General features: G+C 46.5%; 1 protein-coding gene across 7 annotated transcripts in view; it reads right to left on the bottom strand.

The window, feature by feature from the left end:
* Positions 1 to 1,052: 1,052 nt before the first annotated feature.
* The window catches only part of PRDM11 (PR/SET domain 11), a 48,903-nt gene continuing 21,955 nt past the window's right edge, over positions 1,053 to 28,000 (bottom strand). For 3 of the 7 annotated variants that reach the window (XM_059849297.1, XM_059849296.1, XM_059849298.1), the window contains exons 6-8: positions 14,858 to 15,045; positions 11,109 to 11,759; positions 1,053 to 10,271 (exon numbers count right to left, since the gene is read on the bottom strand). In XM_059849297.1, coding sequence (XP_059705280.1) covers positions 8,107 to 10,271; positions 11,109 to 11,759; positions 14,858 to 15,045 — 3,004 coding nt within the window. In that variant the 3' untranslated portion in view covers positions 1,053 to 8,106. Of the gene's footprint in view, positions 10,272 to 10,825; positions 11,760 to 12,524; positions 12,662 to 14,857; positions 15,046 to 18,771; positions 22,017 to 23,611; positions 24,028 to 28,000 lie in introns of those variants that run through there. The other 4 variants (XM_059849300.1, XM_059849299.1, XM_059849302.1 and 1 more) reach the window with 4 other exon arrangements.

The raw sequence follows: 28,000 nt of genomic DNA, 5'->3' as shown, positions 1-28,000 counted from the left end.
GCTTTGTTTTCTGCCTGTATTTCTCTCTAGCTATAGCTGTCACCCAGGGACGGACTAAACCTTTGCAAGGTTGTCCCTGCTTGCACTGCCATGCAAACCTGAGCCTCAGTGAAGAAAGAATGATCCGTAGTCCCTGCAGTGCCTTTGCTGCGAGGTGTATCCACATCAGCAGCCAGACTCAGCCTGTGGAGGCAATGTTTTCAGCTGTTTGGACAGCAAACACAACCCACAGCCCAGGGCTAATCCATGGATACGTGTACTTATTTCAGACATTGGCTCTCTTGCCCACAATGATTTAGCAGTTATAAGACCCTCCTTGTTAAAAAATACTCTTAATACATTGAGCTGTTTTAAAAGTTGCACCTTTAGTTAATAAACTGTGAGCCCAGTGTCAAAAAAAATTCAAAGTCAGCCCTCTATTTTAAGGACAGAAAAAGCACAGCTTCCCCTGGATTTAGAGCATTTAGAGCCCAAGAAAAGTCTCCCCATCCTTCAAACTAAACCAGGCATATACATACAGCTTTGTCAATCCACATGACAAGCCCAGCCCACCACAGCAAAGCTAAAGGTAATGCCATGGTACCTGACTAGAAAGGCTGAGCGGAGCCTCAAGGGCACCCACTCTGCATCCCTACCCAAAAATAGCATGTGCTGACACAGCTGCCAGTGCTGACCCAGAGCAGCCTTGGGCTGCTGGGAGGTGCCAGATCTCTGGGTCTGCCTGCTGCCGCCCTGGCACAGCACTGGGATAAGCCAGCCCATGGGGAAACAAGGCAGCTCCATCATAGGACATGCTGGACCTGCTCACCAAGGTGAGGACCTCAAAGGGCCGCAGTGACACTCAGCATGTCAGGAACCAGTCACTCAGGAGGGAGAACTAGAAGCACCTCAGGGGGCTGCAACTGACCCTTCTGGATTAATCTGCACTGGATCTGCTCTTTATAGTCCTGGGCTGAGGGAAACGGGAGTGCATCAGCTTAGATGCCCTGGCATCTAAGGCAAAATGACATTAACCTCCTAGAACAACTCAAAGAATTAGCTACCCAACTTGATAAATTTAAATTTTTTTTTTATTAACAATCATTTTACATTACAAGGATAATATGACAAAAGGAAAGTTTTTGTGTACATACTATGATATATCAACATAGCTCTATTCGTATCCAGTGTCCTAGGTCCTTTCACACAGGTACTATAAAGCATAGTCTGTAAAGTAATAACATTTTAATGTCTCCAAAAGAGTGATATTAACATATTAATACATATATAGTAATAGACGTCTAGATATTTTTCTCTCATTTCATATGTGTGTGTGGTGGGTGAGTGGGTGGGTGAGAGATCACTTGGAACAGTTCAGCAGGGCTGTGCTTGGATGTGGATACGGAGAGGTTTGAGACAAACCCTCATTTTCTGGAAGTAGAAATGCATTTTTGCTAACTGTCAGGTGAGTCTATGAGGATGCCATGACTGGCAGAAAACTCCGTAGCCCTCCTGTAGCATTTGGGACATTACAGCATATGAGACGTGGTTCCCCGCGTGGCCCAGCGAGCTTATTCGACGTGAGGTGCAGTGCAGGGGAGCCCCTCGCCGGGCGGCAGCACCGCCAGCAGGGCGGCTGGGAGGCGAGGCCGCGGGCTGAGCTGACGCGGGTGTCAGTGGCTTCGGAAGGAGGGGGCTGGAGTGAGAAAACTGTCTCTGAGGTTTGTGAGGAACAGGTGCCGAGAGCTCCCCGCTGCTGAGGGGCTGCGGCAGAGCGGGGAGCCGCCGCCGGGCAGGGGCGGCTGAGGTGGATTACCAGTTGTGTGGAGGAGAGAGGCCTGGGAGAGGGCACTGAGGTGTGTGACAGGGCCTGGGGACAGCTTGCACAGCGTCTGCTCATGCAAAACCAGTGTAATGATCCATTCGGATGTCGGAATTAGAACTCACCCTCCTCCCGACCAAAGCCAACAAATAAAACAAATGGCAAGGAGTGCAGTGGTTGCCAGGCCTGGTGTGGAGCTGCAAAGGCAAACCTCCATGCCTTCCCTCCAGCCCTTGTGGGGAAGCAGATCACTGACTGACCACCTGCTGCCAGGCCAGGCAGAGGCACCTCTCAGGTCCTCTCAGGTGTCAGCCAAAGGCTGCAGGATGCAGCAGGGCCAGTGTCCCACGAGTGGCTGCATGAAGGGAGGGATGGAGGGATGAGACAGCTGCCCATCCCACAGGCATCCGCAGATGCTGAGGGAGGGCTGATCCACCCCATCCCAGCACAGAAATGCTGGTCATGGGAAAGCAGGTGTCTCTTTGCAGGGGCAGGGTAAGAAGGCTGCACGCTTTGGTGCTTCAGCCTGGCAAGGTCCGAACGCTGTGTGCTGGGGCCCAAAGGCACGCTTGCGACACTGACCATGTCTTCCATACAATCACATCATTCCCTTTCCTCCAGAAAGCCTCCTTGGGCCCCTGGCCAGGCAGGCTGCTCACAGGCTGAGGAGCAGCTGTGAGACCTGAGCGAGCGGAGCGGCTGCAGCAGCAGAACAGCGGCCAGCCTAACCCAATGGAGCTGAGTGTGCCTTCCCAACTGGGATCGCGCACTCTCATCCCGATCACTCCAACTTCTCGGCTCCTTCTGGTTTGCACTGTTCCAGCTCCACACACTATCCCTGCCAGCTCCACCTGCGTGGCCGTAATCCTCCGCTCAAAACCGCCTTGGCCCTCCTGCTGCCTTTATCCCAGTGCCACGGCTGTGTCGCTGACCGACGCCCACAAGTGCACCCACGCTCTCGCTGGTGCTGCGTGAGCGCTGGCCAGCGCAGGGTCTCCCTGGCAGTGTGCTGGCAACTGCTGAGGAATGCCAGGTGGAACTGCCAAAAGCCACGTTCCCACAGCACCGGTGCCCGCAGTTGCCAACTGCATCCATGCAGAGAGACAAAAGTGCATATGAGGGTGGATATGTGTCTGTCCAAGTGCGAACACACAGGCTTTCAGCAAGAGGCTTTCTTGGGAGAAGGACACTCAAGCATTTTTCCCTACCAAGACATTCCATTATTAAACTAACCCTATTTATCACTTGGTTAACATGCCAGCAAGGAAAGCCCTTGCCCTAAACACAGCCAAGCCCCTCTCCATAGAGTGCTATACATGTAAATGTAGGCCTCAGTGTATGGCTAAAACCATCCCAAAGTCCAAAGTCTTCAGTGTCACGTGCCTTGTGCTAGAACACAGGGCCAGCCTTACACAAGGGTGGTTGAGTCTATCTCTATATTATATCTTTATATCTATCGAAAACATAGAAATATATAAATATATAGGATTTCATTTATAGATATATAAGCATGTGATTTTAATCTTTTGTACTGTGTGTATATGTACTGGGATGTGCGTATATACAATATATAGACCATATGCATATGTACTGTATACATACACTAGCTTACATGCACACACATCATACGTGTCTCCAAGGGAGACAGGAATTGCATAGGCATTACTGCATTGGATACAATGGCTGGGGGATTAACGTACCATTTCTCTGCTTTTAAGACCTCTTTTAACAGGGGTGAAAGGGGAATCTGCAAAAGCAGAGGCTGTTGCTGCTTATTTGCAAGCCAGCTGTCTAGGCACTGGTCAAACAAACAGCAACCCTCATGAGATAAGAAAGGAGGGGAACTCCAAAGACCCTGCGGGCCATCTGGTTGAGTTTGTGCTGTGAGAAAGAAGATGGACCAAGCCTGAATCATGTCTGAACAGTCATACCAGCAAGAGCGTCACCAGGACGGGGGACATGGCTGCAGTTGGCTCAAGATCCAAGGCAGACACCACACAAGGACCCTGTCCACCGTGTCCCCTCGCAGCCCCCGTAACTTCCGTGTGCTTTTGCTGGTATGGGAAGAGCTTTGGTTTCCTGTGAGGATTATCCCTGCTGAGGTCGGTCTCGTGGCTGGAGGGCCCGGACCCCTGTGGACACGGGTGAGCCCTGCAGAAGGACATATCTAAATGTGCTTCACAGATTTCTGCTTCACAGCAGGGTAAAAGAGGCAAGGAGCCTGAGCAAAAAGTGGGGAAGGGAAATTGGCAACCAAAAATCCCACGGGCTAGAAATACAAACCCGAGGGTTTGGAAAAGTGTGCATTATTCACAGTCAGATGCCATAGCTAAGATGCAGGGGAAGGAGACAATAAAGAAGAGCTCATTCAAGAAAAACTGAATCCTCTGTCTTTGTAGCCTAACCAGTTCAAGACACTGTGAGCAACACATTCAAAACAGCTCCTCTCGCTCTCTCAGCACAGCAGGAAAGGCATTGATTAAACTTGATGCATGGCAAACTTGGAGCTATGGAGGCCTCCTTCAGCACTCTGCTAAGCACTCCCCATGCCTGCTGCTGCCTCCTGGCCTCACTGCCACCAGGCTGGGCCCAGACAAACAGGGGACAGAGATGCACCTGCTCCTGGGAAAGGCCTGGGAGCCCTGGGAAGCCAGGGGTGCTTTGCATTGATATTCTTCCCTCCTCCCTATCTTGTCTATGCTGGTAGTCATGTTTCCATCCACAGACTATCCATGAAACAGATGTGAGATAGGCAGGTTACCTTGGAGAGAAAGCTTGCAAAGCACCTGCATTACCCTAGGAAATAGGCCAGGTTTATTTTCTGATGTGTGGGTAACAGGGAGTTGTGTTGGAGGAGCTGGGATGGGCTGGGCTGGGCTGGGCCAGCTGCTCTACCAAGCTCTTGTCTATCCTCAACAACAATATAAGGGATTTCTGACCTTTCCTATCACGGGTAATCACAACATCCAGCGGCAGGGAATCACTGTTTGCAAGCAAAGTTATTTGCTAAAGGAACAAGTGCTCTGCCTGTATCAGCTGGCTGCCAGAGAATATCACCACATGCTGCACATTTCACTGCACCATTAGAAATAAAAGCTGCCAGTGAAAGGAGTCACTGATGAAAGCAGGATTTGCAAGTGAACCAAAGGGAAGGAGTGACAAATTGGAAGAATAACTTCTGAACAGGCCACTAGCAACCCTCACCTTGCCATTTCCTTCCCAGCAGCAAAAGTTAGGAGGCTTGGATAAAGAGTTGTAAACAGGCCTCTTGGGCTTCTCAACACAAGCCCTGAGGGAGCATTCCTCTCTCCAAAGGTGTCTGGAGACTGTCCCCAGCTGTTCCTTCCCTCCATGTGGGCCAGGCACTTTGATGGGCCTCTATGCCAAGGAGCTTTTGCTGCCGCAAACAGAAAGGCAGGTGATTTTTCCTCTCCACCCACAAAGAGTTATAGAGTTCTATGGATTCTATGACCTATGTTCACCTTGCCCATCTCCAGTCAGAAACTAATGGAGCAGCAGTTTTTCTATCTTTTTTATCTTTTTACATCTCCTCAAGTTTTAAAAAGGAAGGGAGCCTGCCACCTCCCTGGCAGGCAGCAGCTCCAGAGCTTTGTGGCAGCACCCTGAGCAGAGCCAATTCAAACCATGCCTGGAGAGCTACGAGCCCCTTGTGTGGAGAGGTCCCTACTTTATGATCAGGCAAACAACTACCCAAGGCAGTACACCTAGCAGGGGGTTTCCAGTTTAATTTTCACTCCTCTGGATGAATGGATCAATCTGATCATATAATTCATAAGAAAATACATGAAAACATGAAAACAAAGCCATTTTTCATGCTTCCTAGGTGTGTCATATCAATGCCCCTGTGTTGCAACTGTGTGATACCCTTACCTAGCTTGTGACATTTCCATGAGGACCACAAGGAAGAGCACCCAGTGCCTGCGCCCCTGGCGACAGTTTGGCAGCAGGTGGGTGGCCCTGGGACGGGTGCCCTCTCCTGCCCGAGCAAGCCTCAGGCTGCACGTGCTGTCAGAGGTAAGGCAAAGAGTAAGTGCTACAGAAGGTGCTGACCAGCCCTCGCTGCTACATTCACAGGGTCAACTCTGATCTGTTTGGACCATCTGATGAAAGGCCCTGCTTGATAGCGAAGGGGCAGTGTCAGGACACAAGGACAGGCCACCACTCGTGCTTTGGGTGGGCTCAATCCCTCCTCAGTCCCACAGGGACAGAGGCAAACACTTCCAAAACCCTGACCAACACCAGCCTAGCTGTTCCTGTGTGGTCTGAAAGTTGAACCAGTCCATAGTGGCTTGGCTGCACACCTCTGCCAGTGCTGGCTGTGAAGTTCTGCTGAAGGCAAAGGGGTTAGCAGGAGGTGAGTGAGACCTAGGTAGAAGTGTGTGTTTTCCTGGGGAAGACAGTGCGTGAACCCTGGCAGTGAAAGTGACTCAGAGAGAGATCAGTTCCAAACATGCTACATCTCCATTGAAAACAAACAAAAAAGTTTAAAAAATAAAATAATATTATATATATATATATATATATATTTATATAAATGAAAAGCTATTAACTAGCAGCAACGGTTCTAGAGATATCTTAGCACCAAGACCAAGGGCAGGGGGGTAACAGGAGAAAGGAAAGGTTCAGTGTTGCTGATACCACCATCATGTTTCCAAACAACACAACTTGGCACAAAGCTCATCCCTCTGGGAAGTGAGAACATGTTGGCTTGGACACCTTTTGAACAACATGTCTCACTCCCACGATGGTCTGATCAGGTTGGTGCTGTCCATGCCACATCAGCAGGGCAAGGCACTAGCATCTGTGGAGTTTTTGCACCTTTTTTGTTTGTGTGGTTTTTTGGTTGGTTGGGGTTTTTTTGTTTTTTTGTTTTTTTTTCTCTTTTCTAACCTGAAGTGATATTGTGTGATGGAGCTTGTTTACTTTAAAAGAATTAAACAAAGAAGAGCCCCAAGCCCACAAAACAATCTCTTTGTGATGGAAGGCGCAAGTCCCCCATTCACATTTCAGCTGGACTCTGCATTCCTTCAAGAAAGGAAGAAATATTTCACAGGAAGAAGCAGAGCACCCCTTCTTCCTGCTGTCATCAGTCTGCTGTGCTGTGGAACATGTTACCTTGGTCACAAGAGAGTAAGTGAACCTTTGTAGGACATCACACATGATTATAATCCAAGATAATCTTGCATTGATAGCTCCTGCCACCAAACTGCAGCAGGTTTTTCTTTCAGTCATTCCAAACAAAACAAAACGAAACAAAACAAAAACCCCACAACAATCTAGGATTATAAAGACATGGTATAAATAATGTAAATTAGAATATAATTTTTTAAGCCTTTGAATCTCCGCCCAGAGGTGGCTCTCGACTCATTGGCTGTCTAGCTTCCACAGCAGCCCTGGTTTTAAATGAATAGTTGTATATATATATATATATTTATCTCATACAATATAAAAATATAAATGCAAAAATTTCCCCCTGCCTTCTCTATTTTGCTATTTTATAGTCTGCACATGACATCATGTTATAACATATGTATGATAGACTGGTACTACGGTTATCATAAAAGGAGCTGAAAGCCAAGTATTACTCTACAGCCCAAAGGTAGGGAGAACTGAGAAAGGGGCATCACAGTTTAGTGGAGGCATTTGTTTCTAAATCAGAATAAAACCCCAAAATAATGCCCCCAGCCCTCCTCTCTTGTCAGTAATTTTTTGAGGAAAGCTTCCACTCAGCTGAAGAGAACTGGATGGAGCTGGGGGCAACAAAACACACGGGTTGCTCTGTCAGAAATCAGAAATCTGATGGTTGCCAACAAAAGGCTCAAATGGCTCAATAACTGGGCTGAACAATGGAAAGAGAGGCAGAGATTTAAACCAAGGAGAAAACAAACAAACAAACAAACCCAAACTGAAACAAAACAAAACAAAAAACAACCCAGAAAACTGACAACACACATACAAAGGAAACTGCTGGGAGAATGAGGCTGACAAAGACCCGTTGTCTAGCTTATAGGTTGTTAGGTTTGAACATGTAGAGTATGGCCCCAGCACATGCTTCTAAAGAATGAAATGTTGCCACCTACATTGCAGCTGCCATGGTTGGAGACACCAGTAAATGTCTAAACATTGTCTCAATCTTTAAAATTCTGCTTAGCTTCTATCAGACGCACATCGTCTTAAATTTTCAGTGTGGGTTTTTCCTTAATATAGATAATATATATATTTTATATAATATATCAAAGTTTAGAGTATAGATTAAAAAATTATCTGATCTGAGGCATTCCTTCCTAAATATCAGGGTAAAACTCAGAGCCGTGGTCCATGCTCTGCAACATCGGCTTCTGGTCAAGAGATGACATCCTGCTCAGCATTTCAGCCGAGAGCGCGTAACTATTGCCTGACTTCTCCTCGAACCAGCTATCGAGGGCCCTTTTGCAATCGAAGTTGGCAATGGGCGGCCCGTTAACAGCAATCGTCAACAGGTCACTGAGCTGCTCCAGCGTGAGCCGGGAGCGGTTGTTCTTGCGCACTCTCTGCAGGGCGGTGCGCCCCTTCTCACAGCAGGCCGAAGAGGTGGGAAGGACTTTGAGGATCTGAACTATTTTATTTAAGAGGGGAAATCTCTGTTTGTATTTACAAATGTGACTGAGCAAGTCTTTAAAACCATTTTTGGTATAATAATCCACCTTGAGTTCTCGCCACTCCATCAGCAGACTCCCTCGGGTGTCCATCCCCTCTCGGCAAACCTCTCTGGAAAATGATGGGACTGTCTCCAGGTGTTCAAATATTTGTACCATATCCTCCTTCCCATAGCTCATGAGCTCATCAGTGCTTCTGGGCCAAGCTGCAAGGTCAAATACCTGACAGGCCTTCACAAATGTCCGGCTGCGGGAATCGAACCTTTGGGCTAGGATCACCTGCGTCTTCTGGCAGATCTTTTCTCTGATCGACTGGAATTTGGCTTCAGCCACCCGTAGATTTTTCACAGCAATGCCATTAAAGCTTTCACGGAAGTTCTCCTCAAACTCCTGCAAGTACTCCCCAGGGGAGTCTGCTAGCCGGCTGATCTCCTGGATGGCCTCCTCTATTTTATCGTCCACCTGCGACACAAGAAGGTACTCCCCTTGGAAGACGTAGGCAAGGCGTGAAAGCACAGCGATCACATCCAGCAGGAAGTAGATGAGTTTAATTGACTGGTAGTCCATCAGGAACTGCAGGAGGGCCAAGGCAATGGCAGAAGCATCTGCCCTTTGGGTCTGGCCACTGACATCTTTGAGATGGGCCACAACCTCAAGGTAATCCTTGATGAGAGCGTTGAGCACGTTCTGCTCCCCAATGATCCACTTCACTGCTCGAATGTCCCCCAGGAACTCGGTCTCCTCACACAGAGTGGCAGCAGTAACCCTTAACTCACACATGAGTCGGGGAGAATAACGATAGAAACTGAGCAGTTGCTTCAAATTGTTTTCTAGCTCCTCCAGACATGGTAGTTCCTTCCCACTAATGGCATCCAAAATTTCCAAGTGGGGCCTATGCACCATAAAGGGAAGGCAGAGAAGCCAGGGCAAGGTCTTTCTGATTGTCATGAACAAGTTGGCTCTCAGGCTGGCGGTAATGTTAGCACCATCAACTCCCAAGCCGATAGTTGGCTTCTCATCCTGCAGTCGTATTCCCAGGCTGGAAAAAGCCCGATCTAATGCTTGAAGGTAACTGTCTGTTGTAGAAAAGCCGAGCTCCTGAAGAGACAGGAATTCAGTTGCTGGAGGCCCATCACTGCTGGTGTACTGCACATAGACTGCAACTGTATCTGCAAGCAAGTCATCACTTTGCCCATCCAGAATGATGCTGAGGAATGGAGACTGCCGGATGCGCTCAACCAGGTCCTCTCGGAGAGCACGGGCGATATGGTGAATTAAGATCTGGCAGTCTCCTTCATTCATGTACTGATCCACCACCTTGAGCTCACACTTTCTCAGTAATTCTGCCAGAGGCCGAAAGTCGTAGTAGGGCCTGCCCTCCAGGGCAAGGTGGTAGGCTGTATTGAAGAGCAGGGTCATATTTCGGCACATCTCTTCTGTCTTCTCTGGGTGCATCCTGAGCTTGTAAAGCTGCAGGCACTTCTTGTGGAGGTTGCTCTGGCTGTGAAGCTTTATCGTGTGTATCTTAAACTGCTTAGAGCCAATGATGAAGGCTGAAGTCCGAGAAGATTGCACTGTGTACTGCCTACAGACATGGCACCACATCTCATTCAGTGTCGGGGAGTACCGCAGAAACCAAAACTTTTTAAGCCACTCTTGCTTGAACCGCCGTATCCTCCGACCCGTCGCAGAAGACATCTTAGAAGGCTCATCTGTAGCAGCAATCATGTCATTGGAAACTGATTCATCAGCAGAATCCACCTCTTGGTCATCATCCTCCATGATGGTGGGAACTGAGATGATGCTTTCTGAAGCTGTAACAAAAAAGGAAAAAAAGGAAAAAAATATGGTATTTACAAAGTTGCTGAGCTAGAGAAGCATCCTGCAGGTGACAGTAAGAGCACTGCCCAAAGAGCTGGCCACAACCTCTCTTCTCCTGCCTACAATACGTTATAGATAGAATGTGAATCATAACTTTGAAAGGAAAAGAAATCAGTATTTCTGCATAAGAACTTTGTCTTCAACATGCCACAATGAACAGCAAAAAAGGACACTATATCCTAGCCACTTGATCAATACATTGTGTGACCCAAATATTCTTTTTACTGAAGGCTCCTGGCTGCTTGACAGCATGTTCCTGAAGGAAATTAAATGTATCTTCAGAAAGGCACACGTGGTTGTGTTAAGGCAGTGGAGGAAACAAAAGAGAGATTTCCAACAAGGGACACAGCAGGACATAATTTCATACACAAAGAGAGCACATTACAGCATTACCGCAGTCATTCATACTTTCTTGGTAGCATGTGAGGCATTGTGGAAGGTCTTCCGCTGAAAGAGAATGCATCAAAAATACAGCAAACAAACTGTCTGCAATGGAATGTCTTTTTTATTGGCAGTGCATTATCAATTACAATGGCAACAAATAGAGCAAATTGTCATACAGAGTCTTTCCCAAACAGTGTTTTCCACTGTACCCAATGCATCAGCTCCTGGTCCACCCAGTCACAAAACCTGACAAAGAACCTTCCATGGAACCACAGGTTCACCTGCATACTCAGAGCAAAATGCTTTAGATGGGTACACAGCACACAGGCATCTCACTACTCTCCTTAGGCAGGGTTTGGAGAATGCTCTAACTCGGCAAGGCTTACCTGTGGGGTCTGAGAACTCTTGGAGCTCGGGTACCTGGGGCGGTAACACGGGTGCCTCGGGTAACTTTCCAGATCTCAGCATGTCTAACTCAGCCTGCAGCTCACGGATTTTCTTCTTCAGCCGGATGCAGTTGGGGCAGAAAGATGTGGTGGGGATTTCATGGGAGTTGCCTTGTGCAGAAGCCAGCGACAGCTCTGTTGGGCTGTCTGCTTTAAGTGACAGGGGCTCTTCTTCTTCATCTTCAAGGATGCTCATCTCCTTGGCTGAGATGAAAGAGGAACTGTGAGGGACCCTCCATTCGCTCTCCCTCTGGCTTCTGCTGAGGCTCAGGGAGCCATGCTGCATGGCACTGCCACACTGCTCAAAGATGTCTTCAGCGTGGTATTTAGATGCTCTTCTGAGGGGAAGTGGTGTACTTGTTGCTAACTGGTTCTCTTCAAACTTGGCAGACTCCAAAGAAGCCTCCAGGACATCTTTGAAGATGAGGTCAATTTTTTTTTTCTTTGTTTGGGGGTGGGATTCCCCCTCGTCACAGCTGCGCTTGTAGGGGCTCTTCCCCTGCTTTAAGGTAGTGAACTGGAGTGCTCCCCTTGCATCCTCTTGGTTTTCTACATTCTTTTCTGAGTTTTCGTTCTGTAACATTTTGTCTCCTAGAATGGAAAACGAGGGGTGGGGATTATCACTGGGAAAGGAGCAACATCCCTCAATCTAAAACTCAAACAAAAAAGAACAAAAAGGCAGACTGAATCCCTGCAGGTCTGCATATTATGTTACGAGCCAGGGAACTGACACAACTCAGTGGAAACCGAGGCTTGCAAGAGGAGAAGCCCTGCTAATGGGCATGTCTGCAAAAACAGAGACAGTCCTGGGTAACCACAGCAGAGTAGAACCCACACACTTCAAAGAGAAGAGAAACTACAGGCAGCTTGCTTAACCTAAAGGTATAACCAACCTGTGTTGGAAGAGGACTATGAGGTGAATGACTGATCATGGTGGAAACTACCCAGAGCCTAAGTGCTATTTTGGCTGGCTGGAAGTCCTGTGCCTGTTTTGACTTGGTAAAAGGTATCAAGCGGACAGCAGTGAAGCGAGAAATTTAAACCATTTCATGACAACCCCAGTGTCTGTGCACGCCATGGCACAAAGTTTGCAAGCCCCTTTACTCTTGTTCAGTTTGGAGGCTGCTCCAGAAATGCAAAGGTAAAGGAGTAAAACCAACTTGCACTCTTAAAACCTAAGGTACACATTGTCAACTGAGCTACAACAGGTGAATGCCCTCCAAGGATGGGACATCTAGCTTGTCCTGGTGGAGTCTGAGAGCATGACCATTCAGGAATTGAAAAAAAAAATATTAAAAGCAACCTCATATAAATTATTAATTGCTTAAAATAAAGGGAATAGCCAGATTTCCTTACCTGGAAATTCAAAAGACGATAGGTTTGGCTCAATTTCCATCACTCTTCTATCTTGTAAATAACTTCAAGCATTGATGGCTTCCCAAACAAGACGCTGCTTTATGCTGATTTTTGGTTTTGTTTGCTTAAAGTGTATTCATGCTTTCATAAGAGCTATGGAGCAAAAGCTACCATTCCCTCTCTAAGGAGAGCAATGCTAAGAATGCAGAAAAGATGCAAGACTCGAAACAGTTAGAGTAAGGCACTGTAAAAAGGGCTGGCCTGAACGGATGGGATTTTGCACTGGGTTTGGAGGATGGCTGGGAAACCCAGCCACTTCTTTAGTGAATCCATAACAACAGATCTCATTTTCAACACATTGATGAGAATTTCTATGGACAAAGCTTTCACTCTCTCTCTTAGTATTTCTCCTGTTATGGATCACAGCAACTACTGTGAGAGGTAGTGATTTAGAGAACCGGTTCTTCTTTCTTGGTGATTTTTTCCCCCAACCAGCCGAGTGCTCCAGCCCTATGGAAAAGCTAGAAATCACAAGATGACCCCTCATATTATTGGTCTCAGCTCCAATGATGCGGCGACTCAGAAACCATCAGCAGAAACAAAAGCCAGGAACCATGTTATTTTTCTGTGAGTTCGTAAAGTGTGCCACTTCCTTTGACAGACTCATCTGCAGGGATTTGAAATCTTTTAAATAGAAAGTGACTCAGCAAATTTTTGTGCTGCTTCCTGACCACTTCCCAGTGCCCTCCCAGTTGAGGCTTCTATGTCTCTTGCAAGTCTAGCAATGGCCCAGGTGATGCTCCATTTTAACATCTCTGTGCCCCTTTTGTGAATGCAGGCTGAGCCCAGCTTGCAGCAGGATGAGCTCACCAAGATGTTGTCAGAGAGTTTCTGGAATGGTCTCTGTAGCCACATGAGTTTCTACCTGAAGGTGCATTAGGCTGTGGCAGGTTCTGGAGAGTCCTGAGGCAGATCTTTACCACACTCGTAGCACAGAGCAGGCTGTAAGTTACTGTTTCAGCTCCCACAAACCATGACACCATGACAATCCAAGACTAAAGGCATGTCTGCATGGCAGGGCAATAGCTCATAGCCTTGGTGCCCCTGTAGAGCAGCTGCTCCCAGGGCACAGACTGTCTCTTGCTGTACTTTCAGAAAGCACTAAGCCATCTGGATGACTAATGTGTGCATGTTACTGCAGCAAAATCACTGCAGCCTGTAGCTAATCACTCGCTGGTGTTCATAAACATAAAAAAGAAAATTCATACCAATGTTAATTCAGAAATGGGAATTGCCCAAGTACAGCCACCAAGACGTAACACTGCAAGTGCACAACAACCCTAAGATAAAGATAACCAGCTTTTTCAGGACATCTTGTCCACCCCATGACTGAAGAGGAGACACCTTTTACCAAGTCAAGGCAGCAACAGCAGCTGTGTAATAATATACTGAGGAATCGTAATTACAAATTATATTTAGTGTGGCTGCCCCTCTGAGGCCCTGCCATTCTGCATCTAGCCTGGAAAGAAATGTTCCTAATTAACTTCAGGTATCAGCATTGTACAGATGAACAGATGCATTAAGAATTTTTGCTTTCCTCTGAAGCTTCCTATATTGCTGACAATACGTGGGCCCAAAGGACTGCTGGGTTTGTTTCAACACTGCTACTCTTTAGACAAGATAACAATATTTATCCAAGGAAGAATCAGTCTGACAAGTACAAAGCCTCCTGTACGTTGTATAGACATTCTAAGGTTGTGAGACTAAGGAGCTGATGTCGCGCTGATCCCAAATTATCTTTCTGAAGAAAGAGGAGATAAATTAAACGAGGAAAATGGACATACAAACACACCAAGGAAATCTCATTCATATGGACACAAAACCAGCCAGAGCTCCCTCAAACAGGCTACTCACAGGAGCCAGAGAGAGCAGCATGTTCAGAGGAAAAACCTAAAGCTGTCTTGTAGGATCATCAGCTTGGCAATCTTTGGGCCAGAAAGCCTTGTGACAGGGGTGCTCTGTGATCCCTGGGCATTGCAGCAGGCCCTTGCAGCACACACACACAGCATGGCACAACACAACACATGACGTGACACATCACAGCACAAATCTTTTTTTCATGATCTCCATGACTGTGGGTATCTTATTCTTCTTGTACACACATCCACCTATGCCAGGCAGAGCTGGGGGCTCTCACCTGGAGGTGCTCTGCTTCTAGAAATGCAGCTCTCCTCACACAGCCTGTGCAAAACCTGCTTCACCCACCACACTTGGCCCAGCTGTGGGGCAGCCTGAGGGGATCAGGAGAGAGGATGGAAAGGGAAGGGACTCACCGCTTGTGCAATTTCTGTTCATGGTTTCCTGGGACATACTGTGCAACCGCTTCATGTAATCCTCACTGTACCAGACCCGCAGCTTCTCCCCAGGGTGGATGTCACGGCAGGCACGGAAGTAAATCCTCTCGCTGTGCTGAAAGGCCATCAAGTTCTGCTCCCTCTCCTCCCGGGAGATGATGACGTATCTGAGGGCAAGGGGACAAGGCGGGTGTGAAGCACAAACTTCTTTCCTGTGCCCCCCCTTGCATCAGAATGACAACCATGAAGAAGCCAGAATGACCTCTGGAGAGAGACATCAACACAGCCAGGCTGGAAAGCATGGAGTTATAAGCAATGGCGTGCAAACGAGCATGGACATCCAGGGAACACTAAGCCAGTGGGGCTGTTTTTTGCTGGGGAAGAGATGACAAATGCACATCCAATCTGAAGGGATGTCTGCCAGCAAGGCTGACAGACTCTCCTCATCAGAAATATCTTTGCCTAGTGAGGGAAACAAGGACTTTTGAACTCCCACCATCACTTCATGTCCCAGGGCTCCCTCCCTTGTTCTCAGGAATATCTGGAATATGGCAGGGTTCCTCTGCCTGCCTGTTTCCCAAAAACACTGCCTTCCTTTTTTAGCTGGTAACAGATTTGCTTTCTTCTGTCCTCTCAGGCAAGCCGAATTGAGATTCTAAGGACAGAAACACGGATACCTAATGGGCATGGGAGTATGTGCTGGTTGTCCAAGGACATACCAGTATTGGAAGGTTTTGCACTTTGGAGTTCATTAGGGTGTGACATAAAAAAACAATTCAGCTCTGCAAGTGGAAACCCCAACACCGCATTGTGGGGATCTCCTGGCAGTGCTGACAAAAAGATCACTTTCAGGGCATGGGATTTATTTTCCTGATTTAAAACAGCTTCATTTCAGCTCAGTAGAAATGTATTTATTTCTATTCCCAGCAATTGGCCCACTGTGCAACTTGCTAAGACAGAGATCTATCACTAGGGTCATATTACTTGCTTTCACACTCCTCATAATCCTGCTAGAGGACATGAAAAAGGCTTGGTAATACTGGTTCCAGTTGCCACCAGCATGAGCTCACAACACCTACCCAGGCAGGAGGCCCCATCACAGCATGTGTAAACCCCAAATCAGACAGGAACAGCTCATAGCTAAAACTTATCTTTCTCCTAAGCCATTTGACAGCACATCCTGCTGCAGCAACCTCAGCAAAGGCAAGGAGGCTGCAAGGGAGCATACGGCTCCTCTGACATCTGCTGCCATTACTCCTTGCCTAAGTTCCCTAATGTACATACAGGTATTTCTTTGGCTTAAGAAATCTGTCAAATGTTTTGAATATTCTACCTTCTCTAGCCATGTGAATGCACAGATAAAGACACAAATCCACCTGCATGTGATCCCACTAACCCACACATATAAGGTCACAAACTTGGTGAAACTTCCCACAAAACAAGTCTGCAGTGGCAGTGTCTCAGACTGCCTGAGGCTCTGGTTTTAATGTTAAGCAACTGTGCATGTGCCTGCAAGCAGCTGTATTTTTCCTAATGTGTGCTACCCAGGATTCTCTGCCATCTTCAGTAATTATTTAAAGAGCAGACTGGTACTGCCAACACTGGCTTTCTTTAACCTTTAGTTACTTCTGATCACAAAACAAAGGAACTTTTGAAGAACCCATTTGTGTATTTGAGAAGGAAGAGAGACCTGGACCAGCGGGGTGGGAAGGAGGTCCTGCAACAGCACACAGCTGCCAGGCTGTTGCTTTTGTGTGTTAGCTATCACTCCTCAAAAGGTGTATCAGGCCTTCAGCCAGCCATGAGATACACAACCCTTGAGACAGACCAATGTGCTGATGCCTTGCAGCACAGAAGATCCTAGAGGATACTCTCTCCAGTCCAAGCAAAATGTCAGGATGCTTCCTAGCACCAGCTAAGGAGAGACTCTGCTCTGCATTCTACCATCCACAACAGATCAGGCTGCCCCTGTGAAGATTTACTAATTTAAGTCACTCAGAGATCCTTAATGTAACATACATGACCTGAACACCCACAGCCAGTGGCAACAAGGAATTCACGCAGCAGTGGCAGGATGGTCTAGTGCATTTTCAGCAAACTGTATTTGACAGTGAGATGTAGAAAACATCTTTGAATGGGAATACAGCTTTGAATGGGAAGTTAACTATTCCCACCAGGGCTCACTTTTATTATGAAGTATTTTTTTAAGCATGAGCTTTTACTGTTCACTGCTCTCCTTCTGCTTCTACAGCCCTCCATGTTTCTGCCCAAGTATCCTTCAGTTCTGCTGCCTGCATCCTGTGGCTCTGGCCACCTGCTAGAGCGGCAGGGAGCTGGGAGGAGAGTGCAGGCTGGAGGGCATGAGCTGCAGCACTGCTGCAACACGGCAGCAAATGCTGCCTGGCCACTCATCCAGCCTCCTGCAGCCACTCGCACAGCCACTCTCATCAGAGAGCCCCCAACAGGAAGTTCTGGGATAATCCAGTCACAAACATGTTTCTTCTCAGCTGCACCCAGCTGGCAAGTGATTTACACTCCTAGTGAGGAAGCTTTCCATCTGTGATACTTTCCTGAGGTAAGGTAAATGGCATGAGATCATCCACACAAAAGAAACCGTTTTGAATCAGTGCTGCCCAGCCCTAGGCTCCAGTTCTCCTAGAGGCACAAAAGACACAGGTTACAAAGGACTGCATAAACCCCACATTCCAACTGTTGGTCTGAGACATTTAGTGCCACTGCACACCACAGGCTGAGAGGCAGATACTTTCCAAAGATGGAAAAAATCATTCCACAAAAGTGCAGCCAGCTTGGTGAACGAGGGGCACAAAGTACCTGCCGAGGAGAGACTGCATGATCAGCCTTCACTGACATACATCCCAAGGCCAAAGTGCTCACATCCTGAACAACCCAACCCTTCCGGCGAAGGCTGCACAGTGTCCAGTCCCCTTCCCAATGTCAAACACTCCATTTGGATTGAAGCAAGGAGGCTACCTTGGTTTGGACACCCAGGACAGGCATGGTTAGGCTGACCCAAGCACTGCACGCTGATGGGCAAGGCCCCGCTTGCAGAGCAGGTTTTCCAAGGGAGGATCCTGTGATCCTTAGAGGAGGAGCAGTCATACCGCTCCTTTGGCAGACCCAGACACCCACAGCTGCACCTGGTCCTGCAGAGAGGCATTGCCACCAGTCACAAATCCATTTTCATGTCCTGTCTAGTCCTTGAGACAGGCCAGCCTCCAGACTACCACAGTTCCTGACCAGGCTACTCAAGACCAGACATTGCACCAATGGAGACCACTTCTGACCCATCTGCAGCTATTGGAGCTGGCATCAACCCCACAGCTGTCAGAGGCACAGCTCCTTGCTCTGAAGGACCACCTTTCCCACAGACTCTCTAGACAGCAGCTAATAAAAATCATTGTTTCATTTTTACTAAGGCCCAGTCCACTGAGGACACCAAATTCCCAAGTTTTGGGATGGGAAGTGAGCATGCCCAGAAAAAATGTCAAGTTATTTTTTTGCGCAGCTGGGATCATTCCTCCCCAGGAAGGAACAGAGCCTCCAGTGAGGAGGGAGGAGACCTCTGCAGCTAGAGGGAAGCTCAGGCTTCTCCCCTTTTCCTCTCCATTATTGTCCTGGACTTGCCTCATGGCTTCCTGCTGCCACTCCATAGCCACTGGCCGTTCCCAAACTGACTTTGGACACAGAGCCAGGGCAGGAGATCCCATGTAAGACAGCAGCCACTAGCCCAGGCTGATGCCATGGGATGCCATACTTGTAAACCCTGTCTCTGTGCTCTGATGCCAAGTGTCTCCAAGAAAGCCACACCTGTGACAGGCTAGTTACCAGCTCAGGCAAAAACTGTAGAGAGAAACAAAAGACTCAACAGCAGCTGTGTTAAAAGTGTTATATATTTATTGCATTCTTAACAAAAATACTTTTAAATAAGAGAAGATTTTTTCAGCATGTACAAGACATGGAGATACTGGGGTTGAGCACAGCAGTTTGCTTTGACACAGACACTTACTTCAACAGCCAGATAACATGACAGGTGCAGGAAGAAGTATCCTTTGCGAGCCAGTACAGAAAAGCCATTCCACCGAGGGGTCTACACAGGGCAGGAGGTATGTCCCCAGATCTGGCCAATCTGTAATAGTCCACAGAGGAAACTAGGGGAGACATCAGGCAGTTTATAGTAAAAGGTCCTTTTTCCTGACCAGTACCCAGCCTTTGGAGATTTGCATTAAGGGCTGTGCATCCTGCACCAGGATGCTCTCTGTAAATACATCTGTGTGGTTAAACTGATGGCAGCAATAATGTTAACTCCCTCCAGCGCCCAGCACCTGCAGGAGACTCCTCCTTTGCAGACCTGAGGTTCCCAGAAGGGATCCTCCTGGACAAATTCAAAGGAGCTAATCTTACTCCTATACCCATGGGAGGGCATCAGTAGAGACCAAATATTATAAAAATATAAAATACTAATATTAATATATAGCAGCAGAACTCTATTGACTCAGAAAGCCTTTAAAACATATCACCCTTTTTTCAGCTCTCTCTGATTCATAAATTAGATCCACTTCTGTCAGATTTCTCAATCTCCCTTTCATCTGAAGAGAGGCTGTGACTTTTGCAGAATATGAATGTTTCAAAAGAAGCAAAAGGACATCCTCAGTGGAAGGTGAGCAAGTTCTGCCCTGGTCTGGCACCAGCACTAAAGGGAATGTCCTCTGCATGAAACCAGTTGGGTCATTCCTCAGGAATGAGGCTTTTTTCCTTGCCAGACCACTACTTCCTTGAGCAATCTTTCATTGCACCACTAAAAATAAATTACTTGAATTAGAATTACAGAATATCTTAAAAAATAAAAAAAAGGAAAAGCATGTCATGAATGCCTGACACAGCAGATATACAATGGACTTATCAGGAAAGAAGCTAGTGCACTATGCTTTCAAAGGAGAGGCCAAGATAAAGATGACCCTTGAAGACCACAAAAAACAAGCCACCCTTCTGCTACACCCTGCTGCCTATGTTCAATTCCACAGAAGTTTCTGTAACTTTTCTGCCAAGTCTGTAGCCCAGCCATGGCATGATGATGCACACTCATGTTAACTGGAATAGCGTCCTGCAGCCAGCCTCCAAATACAATAGAAGAGCCTGGAGAGCACGGTGTGCTGTGTGTTTAACACCTTGACCCTTTTCCCTGCTGAAGCTTATCAGGATAATGGTCTGGGTTTTTCCAGACATGGGGGCAGCATGCTCGATGCAGAGGTGAAAAGGTGAAAATTAAGGAGAAAATGGACATATTATAAAAGAGCTACCCCATACATTATTACCACCTGAAGTGACACTATTAAAGCCTAGTTCCAGAATCAGTGTTGTACATGGGAACCTCACACAGCTCTAGAGCAATACAAATGTTGTAACACAGTTCTTTCTTGCATCTATATGGGGAAAGAAAGCAGTATAAAACCAACATGTTTAAGATTTTAACCTATGTAGCTGTGAATTTAGACTGTAAACTCTTCATGACAGGAAAACACAGTACAGATCCCACCCTAAATAAAACTAAGTGCAAAGTAACTGTACTGAAGCAGACAGAATTACAGTAAAACAAAACCAAACTGGCTTGATGTCAGAAGCAGGCCCTATGTATTTTCTGGTTTCTGTTCAGTCTCCCACATTTTGAAGGGGTGAGGTGGTTCAAAACTGAAGATTTGACAACATTCAAGAAAATAATATGATACAATTATCTTTAAATGTTGTCATATGATGAAATAATTGTATTTTAACTGCAATTGTGAAAGGTAGGGGTTTCAGACTGGAGCAAACAAGTTGTACTCTTTAACACAAGTGCATGTGGCACTGCAGGATCCTTGCACAGGCCTATGCCTTTGCAACCCTTTTCAGCAATCTAAAACCCTAGAGTGCTCAGAGCTGTCCTCAGAATCACACCCTCTTCCCTTCCCTGCAAAAGCTCTGCTTTTACACTCCTCTCCCCAAAGCTGTGTGTAAGTCACAGTAACCCCTAGACAGACCACTACTGCTGAATGAAAGATAAAAGCAATGATTAATAAGAGTTTTTATCATCATAAGGCTGTATTTCTGCACATACTGCATATCCTGATATTCAGGAAGATGATGGGAATGCAGTAGTAGGATAAATTTGTGAGTTGATTTCAAAGGGATTTCTGTAGCATGCTGTTCCAGTAAATAATATTTCACAGGCTTGGGAAGAGATCCAGGTAATGATTTCTATTGCATCTCTTAGTTTATACAGCATTTAAAGCATGGGGAATCCAGTGAAAACTCTTAATCTCTATGAACCCAAAGATGAACTCAATCTCTACAGTATTTGAGATTCCTCTTTGCCATTGCAGAGGGCCAGTCCTACAATTAGCTGCCATATGCATACTGCTCTGTTAGCCAGCAGGGGAATGGATGGGTTAGGTCAGCTGTTGACCTTCCCCACAGAGTACTGATACACATGGGAAGCCATGTGAACATGCAGCAGCTCAGAAAGGGGCATCCTTCTTTACTTTATATGAAACAGACTAAAAATGATGTTTTCTTTTTCGTGACCTGGTGGCCCATGCAGGAGTCGTCCGTTTTAGAGAGTTTTGGTTAGACTCTGCACTGGGCTCAGGGGGCTGTTTAGAGCAAGCTGCTGGCAGACAGGACCCTGGCATGGCACGAGGATCTTGTATCCTCTGGAAAGCCCAGACCCCATCACGTATTTCTGTCAGTGTCTGACACATCTGGCCGACCTGGCTGGTGAGGTCAGCCACGCTCTGGCTGACGGCATGCATGCTATGTGCCATGTCCCTATGAATGGCCACCAGCTCCTGGCAGAACTGCCTGAACAGGTCTGTTTGCTGTGCATGGGAATGGAGAAGCTGGCGGTCGAAGCCGGAAAGGGGTGGGCTCCTTGTGCGGGGGTGCGGGGGTCTGCAGGCCGAGGTGGCGCGTGGGGATGGACAGCGCAGGTCCTGCCTTTGGCTGGCAGCTTCCGAGGGCTCTGATGAGGAAGAAGAGCGAAGGAAGGAGGGCCTGGAGAACGGACTGACACCTGCACCAGCCCTCGGCAGCGAAGCGAAGTGGTGTTCCTGAGAAGTGCCTGGCATCTCTTCATCTTCATCAGCTTAAACAGAAGAGGAAGCATGAATTATTAATGTGAAATCCCTCTCAACACTGGCTTCTGTTTCAGGATATCTCAAAGAACGTGGAAAAAGAGTTTTCCCCTCCCCCCAGCCTGCCAGCTCGGACAAGCCTGTAGCTTCTGATGCGTAACTCAACATGCAATGTTAGCATCTGTGTGACAAGCTTAGCCATGAGAAACCTGAGAGTGGGTGAACCCAAGCTATTGTGGCATTCTGTACAGAGCACTGTTCATTATTAGAATATGAATCCATTTCAGACAGTAGCAATGACTTCTCTTCCCCAAACCCATAGGTAGCTAGCACAAATATTTTGGAGGGACACAGACTTCCCATGTAAAAATCCTGCTCCCCCATCATTCCTTACATCCTCTGCACTAAGAAGAGCGTAGATGTTGTACTTGCTGGCTCTCAAAGTGTGTTCTGCAAAGCCACTACGTGGCTTGGCATCACTAAGACAACAAGGCAATCAGACAAAGCAGCAAAAGACCCGATGTTAATTAGACAAATACACTTGATGCAAAATCAAAACTAAAGCAAGATACCACAGGAAAACTATCATTAGTCTGATAAATATCCAGTGATGTGCCAGTTCACAGGTACAGGCATATGAAGAGTAAGAAGAGACAAGGTTTCACTTGGTGCAGCTGCCCACTATTTCCTTGTATAACCTGTATTCTTTTTACCTCTGAAATAGTGCAACTGCCTTCCAAGATAGATGCAAAGAATGACCAAGTCCCACCTTGTCAGTTCTGGAAGATTTTGTTCTTGCTTTCCCACTAACAATTTCAGATATGAGATCAGACCTAGTGTGGTAGGATAGCGCCACCCATGAGGTGGTAGTTGACTCACTTCCCAAGAAGCTATCTTCTCCTTCTCTCCTTTGTATCCCTAAAAGCTCATAAACAAGAAACTGCACCTCCACAAAAGAAAACTATGTGCAAAACTTTGGAAAGGACCTGCACAAAGCAGCTTGTGGTTTAGTAGTGGAAGGTGTCTGAGAATTGTGGTGTAAGAAGATTAACTTCAAAAGCAGGGCCAGCAGTTTCTTTAAAACCAGTGAAAAAGGAGTCATTATTGTCTACAGTGCTCATGCTGATCCTTCAGACCACTACTGAGAAATCATTAGTGGCCCAGCCTCAGCAATGAACACCAGTGATCACTGATCTCAAAGCTCTCTTGGAAGTGATCCACCGGCAACAGGCAGATGCCTTTCAGTTTGGTAGCATTGCTGTTTTATCAAGGTGAAGATATCCTAACCTTTACAAGCACTTCTTCCACAGACTGGAGGCAGTCATACTTCAACTACAGATGCTCCCTCACTTGTAGGATTAATTCATACTTATAATCCATTATCTACTCTCAGATGACAGTATGGAAAAGAACTAGATAAACACAAAAGATGACCTTAACTTCGAAACAATCCATCTCAACACTCCACAACCACCAGAGCAGAAACCAACCACAGCAGAAGGACAGGCCAGAACCCAGCCATCTCACACAATACATAATGCTCTTCTGGTGTCAAACTGAGATATGCAAGCATGAGACAAAGAGGTGTTAAGGCAGTGATACTTACAGCTTGTTGTCAGGCTGTCAACCACGTCCAGATCCGCTCCCTGGCAGCCGTGCCTCTGGTGGGACGAACGCAGCGCGGACTTGATGGCTCTCTCGTGGGCAGTCAGGACGATGGCTGAGGGCTGCCCCGCGCTGCCGCCGGGGCTGGAGAGGGACCTCTGCATGAGTGCCAGTTTGTCCTTGGTCCTTCTCTTCATGTCGTCCCATCTGTGTTTAATGTCTTTTACAGACCTGGGGACCTGGCTGACTGATGTGATCTGCCTGGCTATGCTTTCCCAGATCTTGTCCCTGTCAGCATGGGATAGACGCATTGTCTCCCTCCCAAACAGCATGGCTTCATTTCGGGTCACCTCAGTGACCAGAATGTCCAGTTCTTCTTTGGAAAACTTGGGCTTCCTCTTTCGTTCAGCCATGTTCCTTGGGTTGAACATCCCGCAAAGCATAATTGGGTAAAAGGAAATCAGTGCAAAGCAATCCCCTGCATCCAACCACTTGGCCAGTGCAGTACTGGGGCAGAGGAGTTTGGTGGGATCCAGCTTCCCTGACCCACAACAACCTCTCACCAGGAAAAGGCAGCTGTTTTGTTTTTAGAAGGCAATTTTCAAGCTTAAGAAAATAAAAAATACCAAGCAACACTAGTGTGAAGGAGCCTTCTCAGCTTTAAAGTTAAAACTAAATTTTACACATCGTCTGATGCCCTGACTTATGTGTAAGATTCTCAGTTCAGCCTCACATCACTTGCCACAGTTTGTGCACAGAAAAAAAAAATTGAGAACTTGCAATCAGAGCGGTGAATTAGCTTCTAATGTGACACTGCTTGAAACTTAGAGGAAATTTAGAGGCCTGAAACATATCTTATTGTTCTACCTGGCATAACATGCAATAGAAACTTTTACACCATCTTCTCTGTTACAACTTGCAGGATATCATGAAAAGGCTTCATCAAATTGGATTTTTTTTAGGGTAGGTAGCTTTTGACTAGACTGGTGGGCAATTTCTGCAACTTGCTTTCCCTAAGGAAAAATCTCTTTTTCCAGCATTTTCTACATCCAGCATTTGTCTGCTTCACAGCAAGCTCTTGTTTCACCCAGAAATGGCTGCCATTTCCCATTGTTCTCAAAAGGAATGAGGCCACCCACTTGATTTTCCTGGCTAGGCTTTCTTTCACTGCCACCAACATGAGCTTGCAACCAGTTTCTGGTGCTTCAGATGAACTACTTGTGGCCTCAGCCCATTGAGAAAAAGAGGCAGCTATCCTGAGAACAAGCAGTTTTGTCCAAAGGGGGTATGTGTTAATTTCTCCAGCCACAGTCAAAGAAAACTATAAAAATAAACAAAACATTAGTACTATGTTTTGTTATTGGGGAAAAAAATAAAAAGAAGGCAGTAGATCTATTCAATAAGGAAAGAGAAAACAGACTGTCTGAACCTATAGAAAGATGCTGAGCCATGGCATTCTAGTTCCTTCCTAGTGTCCTTAACACTGTTGTTTAATCAATCTCACTGACACTGCAGCCTGCCATTAGGGCAAGAGTCAGTTTGGTTAAAGCTGGAAAACCAGTAGGAAAAGCTGCTCAAATCCAGGCCACATCAGGGAGAGCTGGGACCTAAGTGCACAGATGCATTTCACAGGAACAAACATAAATGAATGCTTGAAATACTCTCTTGGTGAAGTTTCACTTATAGAGAGAAAGAAGGAGCGTTTAGAGAGGATGGTAATGAAATGATGGAGAGCCAGCAAAGCACCTGTTACCCTGAAGCTCAAAAAACCCCAACAAAAAAACTCACCAAACTTATAAGGAAAAAGGAGTTCTCCAGCTGAACACAAGAAGAAGGGAAAAGGCTACATGAAACATTGAGCAAGGGAACGTTTACAGTTTGACTTTTATCACATTCAGCAAAACTGGGCTTGGTGTATGTCCTCATCAGGCACGCATGACTGCACAGTATCATCAGTGCCTCCATGAGGTGGCAACAAACCTCCACTGACAAGCTGCTCTGGTGAAAAAGAGTAGCAATATTCTGCAAATTGCTCTGGGTAGGGCTGAGCTTGCCGAACAGAACAGCACTCTCTGGAGACACAGGGTTATAAAACCTGATGCCCCCTCTTCTCTGCCAAACTCACAGCCACTGTCACCTGCAAATCTGCCCCGAAGGGGAATTAGAGCCCTATTTGCTCTCCCCAGACAGGAAATCCCATCAAGTGCACTTAGGACAGCTTATGGTAGGCCTGGATATTCAGATTTTAGTGTTTCCACTCATATGCTCTGGCACGACTTGGGTCAAAACAATCTAACTTACAAATTCCAATAGCAAACTTGCCACACATTGAGTAATGAGCTCTGGCCAGTTTTAATCACAATTCAATTAATCTTAGGTTCCTAAGAGGCACATCAACCTCCTCCTAATAAAAATGCAGACATTGTTACTGTCAGAGGGATCCTTTTCTCCTCTAGCATACCTTAAGAACCTAGAGGCAGTCACTGCTATCTACAAGTACCTCTCTGGTGATGCAATGAGAGTTTCAGCAAGCTCCAGAGCAGCCCCAGCTGTGAGGTTGTGAATTCACACCTCAGCCCACGTTAATCTGAAAGTGCAAGACACACTGAACAGTAGGCACTTAATGATTACCCCACAAATATATCAATCAATGAACTCCACTTTTCTTGGCCTCTAAGAAAAAAGCATGTAATTTTTCCAAGAGCTTTGTGAGGATCACAGCCCCACAGTAATTTTGGATCCCTTCGCTCTGCAAAAATTTGACTCTGTAATAGATAAGAACATTTGCTCCGCTTGCTGCAAGGTAGCAGAAATCAGTTTATGATGTTCAAAAAAATTACATTCTTAGGCTGGTGGCTTTTACTCACCCTGAACACAAGGGCAGTCACAGTAACCTGCTTATTTTTAAAAAGTCCTGTGAAGTTGAAACAGCAGCTTCGTACTTAAAAGGTCTACTAGTCAAAGTTGGTCTTGCTTTAAGCAGGCTACTGGAACACTTGACCAGAGCTTCCTTCCAAGCTCTATTATTATATGAAAATCAAATCAGAAATGCCTCCATTATAAGGATATACAGGAAGACTTACAGGACAGCCTGGCTCCCCATATCTCTGTCACTATGTTTGGAGAGGAAAGGGGGCAGAAAGGAAGGCAAAGGAGAAAGCAGTGAAAAAGTGTTGCTTCAGCCTTTTCACACTGGCTAAGGCAAAGGATGAATTTATACTGTGTCAAAAGACAAAGACTTCAGGAACTCGCATGTAAGAAGGATTACAGACTATAAATGCTCAAAATATCCTGGAAACCCCAAACATGAGGCACTACACTTCAACAGTTCAGTTAGGCACTGCCAGTTTTTATCCTACATCTGGTTCTGGGCCAAGTGATACACAGAAAGATAGACTTTCCTGGACTTTCTGAATTACTTCTGGTTTTTTGTCAGATCCATTCTTTTTAGAGGACACCAACAACTGAGTAAGAGCATTTCTCAGAAGCTACCAGGAAAATGGATGGTCCTCTGCAACCATTCAGAAGCCCCAAGAGATGCCATCAGCAGCAATTTATGGTTTGTGTCCAAGAAAGCATTAATTTTGCTTGCTGCAATCCACAGTAGATAGCCACCAGAAAAATAAAAACAGAGGAAGATGTTTGCATATGTTGAAGTCACAGAGTTTCATGAAGTATTGCAAACAGCAGGGCTTTACTCTGGGCAGAGATGAAGGGTGCATTAGCCATGTGCCAGCAGCCAGCTTAGGAGAACATGCTCCCAGCATCAGGAGTTTGTCATGACTAACTAACTGATGAGGGAAAGGGCAAGAGGATGTTACCATTGACATGCCATCTGCTGCACTTGTTACTCCTTCCTCCCTGTCATCCACTGCCTTGGGTAAACAGGCACTTGAAATTAAACCAGCAAGTGCTGCAGTGTATATATTGTCCTCAGGCAACATGAAAATGGACTCAGGTGTGGTATTCAAACAACAGAAACAATAGCCAGATCTACAAGAAGAGAGAGGAGTCAGCCCAAGCTGCCCTCCCCATGCCATACCCACCTACCCAGAAGGTGAGCAGATCTGCTTTGCAAAGCACTCCATCTGTGAGTGATAGCAAAGAGCACCATCTGAAAAACAAAAAGAGCGCTGTCTACAGCGTCCCGGAGTCAAGCGTGGTTTCTGTGTGTGATCTCAGTGTCAAGTGATGTTCTAGCACAGAAAATTGAGCACATCTTAGTCTAAAAGGTGCTAACAAACAAAATCAAGACTTTTTGAGGACTCCTACTGCCACTTGAGCTGTCAGAATCTACATAATACTACTGGTTATAAGCACTTTTCAAGAGTAAAATCAGAAAGGTCAGTAAGACTGATATAGCCTGCAGAGACCCTTTGATACACCCTTC

The sequence above is a fragment of the Haemorhous mexicanus genome, chromosome 6, assembly GCF_027477595.1.
Source record: "Haemorhous mexicanus isolate bHaeMex1 chromosome 6, bHaeMex1.pri, whole genome shotgun sequence".
Lineage (NCBI taxonomy): Eukaryota > Metazoa > Chordata > Aves > Passeriformes > Fringillidae > Haemorhous > Haemorhous mexicanus.
Note: the sequence above shows the minus strand (reverse complement) of the source record. Positions and strands in the feature narration are given on the sequence as shown.